The following is a 12,249-nucleotide window of genomic DNA, read 5'->3' as shown; positions in this document are numbered from 1 at the left end:
AATTGGATGTGAGATTGCCTGTTTTCTCTCATCATCTTCACTGGTGTGAATGAATTTTAGATGAATGTCTTAGTTAGTCTGGAAGGCTCAGCCTGATGAAGTGGAAAACAGTGTCAAATCAGCCTCAGAGGGGTGGGCTCCTAAGGAACTGTATCTGAGTACTCCAAGGACCGGCACTTGGTCTTGCCTTTCCTTAACAATTCTCCCATCCCAAGCTTTCTGACTTGAAGCAGCCCTGCTGCCTTGTGTGTGTTCCTACATAGGAATGGCATGCTGGTCTCTCTGCTTTAGTTGGACCTGTGAGTTCTCTAGTCCACTGCCTATTCCTTTTTCCCTCTGGATGGGTAATTTCCAACCAGGTTCCTGTATTGAGGATGCTGCAGTGTGTGCAGACTCATGGGTCTGCCAACATACAGCTGGGACAAATCTTGCATCAGAGCCCTGGAGTTGGATCCAATACAACAATTCATTTTTCTAGGCTTGGTTAAAACTCTGATTACTTTAGTGGGAGTGAAAATGGAGTTTATTAGTAAGTATGACATTTACATTCATATGTCCAAATAAAGCTTGAGATGTTTAAAATTCTGTAGATTAAAGCTGTGTACAATTACGTCAATTATTTAGAATATGTGTATGTCATCTCTAAAGATGACTTTTTCATTCTTAGTTGTTTTGGCAAAGAGGAGCTGTTTCTATAAGAGAAGCAGACCAAAGGCCTGCAAATTGAAGACCCGGTATTGCTGTTTTGGTAAAATGGACTGGAGTATAGGCAACTATAGTCAGGACCACTTAGGGTATTGATGCTCCCTGAAAAGAACCATACCTTGCGCAAGAGTATTTTTTCTGTAACCCCACAGACTCAATTGGGTGCATTATGTCCTTTTATTAAATTTAAGGCAAGCTTCAGAAGTCTCTCTATTCTGCTTTTCTTTTTCATAAAAGTATTTTTTTACGATGTTGAACAATTGTTTTTCCTTCCCTTTGTGGTTCTCTTTCAGTTTCCTTGCAACAGTCTTAGAAATCAGGGACTGAGATCTGTGGGAATTTTTGTTAAAAAACATTTCATATGCATTCTGGAACGTGATGCTTTTGCTCATCTTTTCATTTCAGCTGCAGCTGGTAATAGCATGTAGGTTCTCTAAAGCTTCCTTTGTGGGGTGGTAATTAGATGAAGCTTCCAGATGCATTATCTGGTTCCTGGTGGCACCATGGGCGAGAGAACACATTCATGTCTCATTTGTCCCAACTGTGACTACAATCGTAGTTTCATGGTTTCTGTTCATCTCCAGTGTCTGTGACTCTGACCTACCGCCGTTTGGACTTTCAACACTCAGTTGCTTAGAAAGAGCCAGCAAGAAAGCAAGAATATTAAGGGAGTGTATTTGCAGTAGCCACAGAGTGAGGGACAGACAGGCTCAGCACCTGTTTGCCTGCCTTCTCGGTGAGACCAAAGTTCCCTGAAATAATATTGTGTTGTACATGCATGGATTTCTGCACATGGGACATTCTGAAATAGGAAAAATGTGATACATACCCGAAGATAAAAATTAACCCAATGTTAGGAATCATTTAAAAATCATTAATCCAACAGCTTATCTTTTTATATGATGGATTCTCTCTGCTTTCCTTGTGCTTATGTTGAGTTTGTAAATGCAATTTTTTTCTTTTTTCTTTTTTTTTTTTTTTTAGGCTTAACATATTTTTGACTGGTATGAACCCGTTCTACTTTCATGCAGTAAATATAATTTTACACTGCTTAGTGACTTTTGTGCTGATGTACACCTGTGATAAAACTGTCTTCAAGAATCGTGGACTTGCTTTTGTAACGGCATTGCTTTTTGCTGTGCATCCTATTCATACTGAGGCGGTAAGTGTAATTGGATCTCAATGAAATAACGAATATGTATATATGTGTTTGTATGTATACATGTATACACACATATATATACATGTATATAGGTGTGTATATATAGATATGTATGTATGTGTATATATATACATATAAGCTAAGCTGATCTTTTTTCCCTTTCAAAACCATGTGAGTCACGCTACTCAAATGTTTATATTGATATATAAATTATTTTGTTTGACATCATTTCCTTTTGAGTGTTCAAATTGGTTTTATTGCACCTCCTGGATTTAACTGCTTTTCTAAATAACTGCTGTTATTATTACAGGTAGTAATGAATGGCCACAGTTGTTTCAGTTTTGTATTTGCAGAAAATTTAAGTCCTAATGTGTTTTAAGCAGCAAGGGCCATTTTGAGGCACTTAGCATGCTGAGTCATTGTTCCTGCTCCACATTTATATTTTACCTTTTCTCACTCTGCTTTATATTTATAATGTTTATTATGCAGAACTGTAAGTGCTGGAAGAGGACTATAAAAAGTTAGACTGACATTCTTCAAGTTAGAAAGACAGACTTAGGAGCCTTATATATTGTTTCCCAAGTTACTTAATAGGAAGGGTAGTTATTGTATGAGTGATGAAAAATGTATTTAAAAGTATTGGCTGGGTATGGTGACTCATGCCTGTAATCCCAGCACTTTGGGAGGCTGAAGGGGGCAGATTACTTGAGGTCAGAAGTTCAAGACCAGCGTGGCCAACATGGGAAACCCCATCTCTACTAAAAATACAAAAAAACTTAGCTGGGCATGGTGGTGGGTGCCTGTAATTCCAGCTACTCGGAAGGCTGAGGCAGGAGAATTGCTTGAACCTGGGAGGTGGAGGCTGCAGTAAGCCAAGATCGCACCATTGCACTCCAGACTGGGCAACAGAGTAAGACTCCATCTCAAAAAAAAAAAAAAAAAAAGGTATTGATAGTTTGAAGCTATGGTGCTCTTTAAAATATCTATTTCATCATTTCTTGAAGCAGACGGCATTTTTAATTTACTTTGTTTCCCATCTCAGTAAACACAGCTGTTTGTTTTATGTGTTTATGGGTAGATGAAGACTTGATGAGAGGTCCATGGGCACCACAGTTTTACAAGACGTTTCCAGAGCCTTAGCTTGCATCTCTCTGGACACTCCCCTTAAGCTGATCTGCCTGAAAACACACCTGCAGTAAAAATGTCATGGTGGTTCCCTTTACCCTTTCTCACTTGCCCTCTGCCCGTTTTAACAAAGTTAGGGACTACCTTGCATACACCAGCATCTTACTATGCCCCAAGTGTACAAACCTCTGAGGCACCTTACAAAGGAATAGTCTGATATTGGTTTCAGCAAGGCATCTTCCAATTAAGGCATCACAAACCAAAGTAGGGCTTCACATCTTTCCCTAACTCATATCTCTATGAAGAATACCACATGGCCTTAGAAGTAAGGTATGGTGGCCTGTGTTGGTGTTCTGAATTCAGGAGTGACATAGTTGTCATGGGGATGCATAATAATATGTGTATTTGAATAGACACAAGAAGTCTGATTTGACTAGTTGGTTTGATGATGAGGACTAGTTTGCCATTTAGACTATGATGGGCAATTTTCATCAACAAAATTCTAAATCTGTAAGCTCAAAGTTTTGACAAAAATATATTTTGATTGGGTGATAAAGCATGATCACTTTATAAAAAATTGCATTGTTGAAGGTCATTTTTCCAACTCTTTGTATTTTAGACTGAACAAGGTGCCTTTAAGTGGATGAGTCTGAGGCATAAGTAATAGTTCTTTGTTGAGTCTCAGTAAAGCCTTTCTGCTGTACTTAAAAGAAATCATGACAGTAAATGACTGTAATGACAGGTGACTCAAATGATGGCTATGTTTAAATTATTTGCTTTTGATCAAATTAAAGGAGGACTTGATTGCATTGTCAGCTGGTAGATCATTAAAAATTATGTAAGGTGATAGATCATTATGTGATATTTGCCAATAACTTGGAGTTCAAAGAATAAAGTCATTGCTGTAACAGGCCTACTTCCATTTTCACTTATTTATGTGAACAGCCTATGAAGATGAAAGCTAGGAATAGTTAGTATTAATGCTGCTAGCTGTCGTGGTCTAACAAAAGGTAAGATTCAGCCACAGACAACTGAACTTATTGAAAAGACATCTGCTATACCTAGATTATTAAGAGGTAATTTTTTATATTTATTATTTATCACTTTCTGCTTTATGATATATCAAACATCTGTGAATTAATAATTAGAGTAGTAATCCAACACGTAGAAGCTTATGGTCAAAAAAATTTTAAATATAAATTTAATTGTATATATTTTTAATATAGGGAGAAGGATGATAAATACAATATTCTTAAGCATAGCTTAAAGCATAACTATGTAATTCACAAAAATGGTGAGGGGGAAGCACAATGAGTGTGAGTTCAAGGAGAAAGGGTATGAAGTGTCTACCAGTTAAAGAAGAGTCTATTCATGTTTGGGTACATGGAAGATGATGAGCTTCAAGTTGCTATAGTGTTCAAATTCCACTTGGTAGATTTAAAACAGGAACATTATGACCTTATTTTAAAATGTTAATAGCTACAATGCATATGAAGTTACATCCTTTTAAGTATTTAAAATTATGATGAAAATTTTTTGAAGTGAATTGAAAATAAATAAGAGCAATACTTAAGGTTTTAATGTTCCTTTTGGATAGAATATGAAGAAAAATAATCAAGGACTACTACTACTAGACATACAGAATATATGATGCTTGGCCAATGGCATGTTTTAATATAAAACCATAGACAGTATTTTATTTCTGACAGACAATTCTTCAAGTACAATTGGAAATCTGTGCTTAGAGTATCTTGGGGACAATTGCTGTAGAAAAGAACAAATGAGTAGGACAATAACAGTTTCAATTCAGAGGTATCGGAGAGAGAGTGCATAAAACACACGCAGCCTTTGGCAGTGTGATCAGGAACTGGTTAAGGTTGGGTCCTAAGAAAAGGAGAAAATCCTATTAGCAAAATGGCCTTTAAAAAAGCATTTCAACACGTTTTTGTACTAATCAAAAACAATCCATAGGAACACAATGAAAGGGACAGAGGAGTCTGAGAGCTGGATATTTAGGGAAGGATGTTAGCGAGGGTGCTTACATTCATAAGGCTCTGAAGGAAGTGTAAGAAGGAGGCAGAGAAATTTAGCCTGCAAAACAATTTCCATGACAAAGTAAAATTAGAGGTCTTATTATTTAGTCATAGATTTCAATTCATGTTTCTAAGTAGGAGGAGGACAGAGAAATAGAAAAAGAGATGTACTTTCCAGAAGACAGAGAGATAAATTATTATTATTTGAGACAGGGTCTCACCCTGTTGCCCAGACTGGAGTGCAATGGCATGATCATATCTTACTGCAGCCTCCATCTCCTGGGCTCAAGCAATCTGCCCACCTCAGCCTCTCTAGTAGCTGGGACCATAGGTGCTCACTGCCATGCCCGGCCTTTTTTTTTTTTTTTTTTTTCCTTCAGTAGAGACAAGGTCTTGCTATGTTGCCTAGGCTGGTCTGGAACTCCTGAGCTTAAGCAATCCTCCTGCCTTAGTCTCCCAAAGTGCTGGGATTACAGGTGTGAGCTACAACACCTGGCCCTAACAATTTTTTTTTTAAAAAGACCTTGGCTTTGTGGGAGAGGGAATTACTGGGAATTATCTCCTCTTTGTTAAAGAAGAACAAAAATGGGATCATAAATTATCTCAGAAAGGATGGAAAATTTTAATTTTTTAACTGGGGTTTAATTTGAACACATTGATATGATTAAGCATTTGCTTTATTAATTACGTAATCAATAAATAGTTAGTGAATACAAATACAGTGTCTGCAAAAGATTGGTCCCAGGACCCCTAAGGATACCAAAATCAGAGGATGCTCAAGTCCCTTAAATAAAATGCTGTAGTATTTGCATATAATCTATACATATCCTCCCATATACTTTAAATCATCTCTACATTCCTTATGATACTATGCAAATAGTTGTTAGACTATATTGGTTTTTATTTATATTATCTTTATTGTTGTATTTATTTATTACTGAATATTTTTGATCATCAGTTGGTTGACTGCAGGGATATGGAGGGCTGACTATACTTGCTTGGTGTAAGGCATTCTACCAGGGGAATATGTGGGTGAATAGCAGGATTCCTACCCACAATTTCACAAACTCATTGAAAAGCCAAAGAACCTGCATGTAAATAGATGCAAGATAAAGCAATATGTTATAAAACAAAACAAGAACTCTAGCAGAGAGCAAAATTATATTTAATTTAAGTCAATAGGGACAAATTCATTTATTTACTCAGTCTTTCAATGAATATTCAAGTGGCTATAATACAGTGACTATAAGATAGTCACTCAGTGCAGGGGTATAGCAATAAATGAGGCAGAGCCAGAGCTTTCCTCACGTAAGCCTTTGAGATTACTGGAATGATTTCCTGACAGTGTATTTATTGGGAAATTTGTGTTTTTATGAATCCTGAATCATGACAAAAATCAGTAGAGACATTGGGAAAATGGAGGAAGTTATTGTAATTCTTCTATGATAATTAAAGCTTAGTCATCGTAGAGACGTTACAGATTTGCAGAAATGCACTTAGGTCAAGTTGAGAGCAAGGGCAGAAAACGCAGATATATGGAGTTGAAGGTGAAGGTCAACATTTCCAGAATTGGGATAGGAAGACTTAAGAGAAAATTAGTTATGATCAAATCTAATCAGTCCATCTGGTTTTTAGCTGTTTCTATGCGTTAGTTGTGAGTTCCTGGACCTGTCTGACATTAATGGACCTCAAACTTGCAGATAAAATAAATACCAATAGCCTTCTACATATATAGTATACTTTATATAAATCTTATTGGTGATGTTCCAAAAGACAAGTTTCTAGAGCAAATTAACTCCTAATTTGCAATTTGTGTTAACCTTGCTAGGGTTACATTATTTGAATTCTATCCAATTATGATCACTGATGTTTTTCCTTCCAGTATTTGAATATTTGTTACAGGCTGCAGTTCCTAGGTTACAGCCACCATGGTGGTAATGGAAATCTGTAGTTTGAGGCTGAAATACGTGCTGGCCATTTGCATGTATTTTTCACTAACTATGAACTGGCCGATTGCTTTTGTACTTGCCAGCACCCTACAATTCCGCCTACATTGTCATAAAATCAACTGGCTCCCGCTTAATGTACCGTCTTTGCTTCCCATTGCCCCTCCACACTTCTTTATTTACTCCATGCTCTTTGTCATCTTAGGCCTCCCCTTCCAGAAGCACTCCATATAGCTCCAGACCTCTCTTTCTCTTCCATTCTTGCATCCTCCACCTGCAAAGCATTTTTGTTCCTTTCCAGGCCTAGGCTGAGCATTCCCTTGTCTTGAGCTGCCTGAAATCTTCCTTGTCTATCTTTAAGTCACAGTTTACATGGCCAGACCTGTGAAGCCTTCCTAGATCCTGTAGTAAAAATTAATCTCTTCAGTCTTCTCTTGGTCATGGTTTATTCTCTTATGATGCATGCAGTTTCCTTGTGTGCTATTTAATGTCCTCTTTTGACTCCCCACTAGATGTTAAACATTTTGAGGCTGATTGTATGCTTCCAACTGACACAGGATCTGGCTAAGAGGAGCCACTTGGAAAACATTTGCTAACTGGATTTGAAACACACAATTACTGAACATGATGATATTGACTAATTGAATCACAAGGAATGGCTGGTCTAGACATACAGTTGTTAATGACTATTATAGCACTCATTTTTAGATATCTAGCCTTTTGCCCCAAATACCTCAGTTCAACAGGGATATAGAATAGGTGTTCAATGCATGTTTAGTGGTTTGGCCTGGCAAAAGAGCCTATCAATGTTACACCAATATTTCAACACCCTCTTTGAGCTTCTCCTGCAAGGGACACTATATTCTTTACATCTGGGCATATCCAGCTGGCGCACTCTGCGATTGCCTCTTCCAAACTGGCTGCAATGCAAGAAGCCGGGCTGCAGGATGCCTTTAACACATTAGTTAAACTTGCCTAGCTTGTGATTGCCTCATTCCAACTTGCTACACCTAGTAACAGCTTGCAAGTCTCGCTGTTGGCTACATCAGTTGTGCTGTGATGAGTGCCCTTCTGGGTCCGGATGCTAAGGCTTATCTTAATACTGTTGCTAGCGAGCTGGGCTCTGTTTAACCTTCAGGAAGACTTGCAGGTGATACTGAGCTAAATGCTCAAGAAGATGGTAGTGTAGTCAGAGCAGATCTGGGCTTACAGGTGACCCGTACACACTTTGGCTTTACAGACTGTGAGTCTGAGCTGGTCCTTGACGTTGTGGTGACACCACACTGTCACTGCATTCTTCTCTTGAGTCATGCAGTCTTCCTAATTTGATACTCAGGTTCCTTGTAGATTGATGAATCAATGAATAGCTTGTGGTACAAGCAGCCACGTCAGGTGATAGCTTTCAGCTCTGTATTGCCAATGCTATTCTTTGACCATGTCCAGGTTTCTCTTAATGTAAATAGGACTGGAATTTTTCTCAATATTTGACTCACTGTCAGTCAATTTGTGTGTGTGTATAATTGAGTTATGTTTTACATAGATTTTAACTAACAGATTAATATTAGATAATCTAATAAAGCTTACAATTAAGATCTCGTAGATGTAAAGCCTTAAAGTAAAACAATGATCTCCATAAGCCCCACAGGAAAACCTATTTCAGAGTTAAGAGTTCCACCCAATTTCTCCGGGGCGGGGGTGGGGTGGGGTGGGGTGGGGGGGGGAGTGAGAAAGAAGCACACCAGCATTTATCTAGCAGGTCCTTTGTGTATATATCATCTCATGAATTACAATCACCCTTGGGGAGTGGGTGTTACACTCATTTTAAACATAACAAAACCAAATTTCAGTTGGCAACAGAAGTCTACATTCAGACCTTGAATTGTTTATCTCCATGCTTATTTTTTTGTAAGTTTTTGAGACAGGGTCTTGCTCTGTCACCCAGGCTGGGGCGCAGTGGTATGATCTTGGCTCATTGCAGCCTCCACCTCCTGGGCTCAAGCAATCCACCCACCTCAGCCTCCTGAGTAGCTGGGACCACAGGTGCACACCTAGTTGGTCGTTTGTATTTTTGGTAGAGACAGGGTTTTTCCATGTTGCCCAGGTTGGTCTTTAACTCCTGAGCTCAAGTCATCTGCCCACCTCGGTCTCCCAAAGTACTGGGATTACAGGTGTGAGCCACCGCACCTGGCCACCTCCATGCTTATTCACTGCCTCTCCTTCATGACTGCAAAGTGTGCTCATTGTGAGGATGTTTATAGGTATATTTTCCAGAAAACTATTTCCCACTATTAATTGTTGATTGATTCTTTAACATGCCATGGACCTCAGGTCTTCTGTGATGTGGGTGATGCTGTTGCTCTGCCTGAAATGTCAGCCTGATTCAGTGCCCTTGTGAGCTGTTCCTTATCATTCAGCTCTTATGGTACCTGTTCTTTGGAGCATTTTTTTTTTTTTTAAACGGTGTCTTGCTCTGTCGCCCTGGTTGGAGTGCAGTAGCACAATCTCCACTCACTGCAACCTCTGCCTCCTGGGTTGAAGCTATTCTCCTGCCTCAGCCTCCCGAGTAGCTGGGACTGCAGGTGTGCACCACTACGCCCGCCTAATTTTTTGTATTTTTAATAGAGACGGGGTTTCACTGTGTTAGCCAGGATGGTCTTGATCTCCTGACCTCGTGATCCGCCCACCTCAGCGTCCCAAAGTGCTGGGAGTACAGGTGTGAGTCTCTGCACCTGGCCCTTTGGGGCATTTTTAAAAAGCTATATCCCGTTTTTTTCCTTGACTATTTATTTATTGGATTTTTTTAAAAAGTAAGAGAAATACAGAGACATCTTATGTAGCAAAATAGTATGAAGGTTTGTAGAGTCATGTTTCCCCTCTTCCATTTCAGTCTTCTTCTGAAGTAATGCATTTTTTGAAATAATTTCAAACTTAAAAAATATGGAAAATAACTGTATACTCTCCATCCAGTTTCACTAATTTTTCACATTTTTCCACATTTGTTTTATCACCTTCCTCTCTTTCTCTCAATATATAAAAACATTATTTTCTGAAGTATTTGCGAGTAGCTTACATAATTCATATATCTTTATACTTTAATAATTTAGTTGTATATTTTTGAAAGCCGAAAGCATTAGTCATTTCTCTTTAGTTTTCATTAGTCTCCTTTAGTTTGAAACAGTTACCAGTCTTCATTGTCTTTCTATAATTTATAGATTATAATATTTAGAATTTATATTATAATCTTGTTCTAAATATTATAAATATTTATATTATAATAAATATTTATATTAAATATAATAAATATTATAATTAATATTTAGAACATGTAAAATAAAAATGTCATTAACATGTTATATTGCAATATATAATTATATATTCTACCATATATAATATACATATATAATATATAACATAATATATATAATATATAATATAGTATGTTATATAATTTATAACATATACTACATATGATTTATAGAGCATATTTTATTAAAAATACATAATATGTAAATAGTATATGATATATAGTATATTATATGCAAATGCATAATGTATAAGTAATAAAATGTACAAAATATATATGTTTAATGTATTATACATATAGTATATAATAATAGATACAATATTATAATTGATTAAATTATGACATATAATTATGAATCATGGTATAATATAAATTAGAATAAATTACTATGCAATAAAATTTTACAAAATATTACTACACATAAAATTTATTATAATTTATAAGTATAATATATATTTAATTCATATTTTTATAGAATGTTTCTTATGTTGAGTTTGATATTTTCTCATGATTATATTCAGGTTGTATGTCCCTGCTAGAATACTGAATGAATGAAGATTCCTTCTCAGGAATGATGATTTTAATTTGATGCCACAGTTAAGACATAGTGGGATATAATGCATTTTTCCCATATTGTTTTTTAAATTTTTTCATCTAATAAATAGTAAATAGACACTTTGAAACTCTGCTAATACTTTGCACCTCAAAAACATTCATACCCTAGGTATTTAGCATCTATTGATATTGTTGAAGATTCTTGCTTGATCCAGTCTTTACTCTTCTGGAAGCAAAATGGTTATTTTCCAACCCCACTGCTCCCTCCACATTCATTAGCTGGTTTTTTAATGAAGGAAACGGTCTCCTTTCTTTCCCATTCACTTCCTTGCTCTATGCATGTATGTACATATGTATGTATCCACTCATTCATTTATGCATATACAATTATGCATTGCTTAATGATGAGGACATGTTCTGAGAATGAATTGTTAGGTGATTTTGTCATTGTGCAAACATCATGAAGCATACTTACACAAACCTGGGTGGTATGCCTATTGCTCCTAGGCTATCATACTGACGACTGTAGGCAACTGTAACACAATGATAAGTATTTGTGTATCTAAATGTATCTAAACATAGAAAAGGTACAATAGAAATATGGTATTATAATCTTGAGGGACCACCATCATATATGTGGCTTTTTGTTGACCTCAATGTCATTATTCGATGCATGGCTGTATTTATTATTAGTATAGACTAATGGATTTCATTTTCAGTGGTTTATAATATATTATTGTCCGCATTTATTTCAATATCCAATTTGCCTTAAATTTGTTCAATGGGGGCCCCTTGTTTCTGGCTTCTGTGCCCTTTTCACTGTTGATTTATAAGCATTTTCTTACTTTCTGACATAAAATGATCCAAGTTCCTCTTGAATTTTCCCAGCCTCAGCCCTGGTATCAGCCAGTTTTCCAAGAAGATGATGTACTCTTAGAAATGGTTTGTGGTTAGTGTCAAGTTGGCCTTTGCTACTGAGGTATTATATTTATAGGCTCTTTCAGTGATAGAGCTAAGAAAAATATGCACACATGCACGCACCCACACTTGCACACATATACTCATATATGGCAATCATGAGTTCAAAGTCATTCCCCTTTTTGTTTATTTATTTTTTGAGACAGGGTCCACTCTGTTGCCCAGGCCGAGTGCAGTGGCACAATCACAGCTCACTGCAGCCCTGACCTCCAGGGCTCAAGCAATCCTCCTACCTCAATCTCCTGAGTAGCTGGAACTACAGGCCTGTGCCACCATGCCTGGCTAATTTTTGTATTTTTTGGAGAGATGGGGGTTTGCCATGTTGCCCAGGCTGGTCTTGAACTCCTTAGCTCAAGTGATCTGCCCGCCTTGGCCTCCCAAAGTGCTGAGATTACAGATGTGAGCCATCCTGCCTGGCCCCATTCTTGTTAAAAGTATTGA

The 12,249-nt window shown here is 37.2% G+C and overlaps 1 protein-coding gene across 1 annotated transcript in view; it reads left to right on the top strand.

The window, feature by feature from the left end:
• Positions 1–12,249, top strand: part of LOC108293733 (protein O-mannosyl-transferase TMTC1-like) — a gene marked incomplete at its 3' end in the record, with an annotated part of 187,277 nt that overhangs the window by 15,149 nt on the left and 159,879 nt on the right. The window contains exon 2 of the mRNA XM_017515248.2: positions 1,690–1,867. Within this exon, the coding sequence (XP_017370737.2) occupies positions 1,690–1,867 (178 nt within the window). The remainder of the gene's footprint in view (positions 1–1,689; positions 1,868–12,249) is intronic.

This window comes from Cebus imitator, unplaced genomic scaffold (assembly GCF_001604975.1).
Source record: "Cebus imitator isolate Cc_AM_T3 unplaced genomic scaffold, Cebus_imitator-1.0 Scaffold545, whole genome shotgun sequence".
Classification (NCBI taxonomy): domain Eukaryota; kingdom Metazoa; phylum Chordata; class Mammalia; order Primates; family Cebidae; genus Cebus; species Cebus imitator.
The sequence above is the reverse complement of the archived record's forward strand: the minus strand, read 5'-3'. Positions and strand labels throughout refer to the sequence as shown.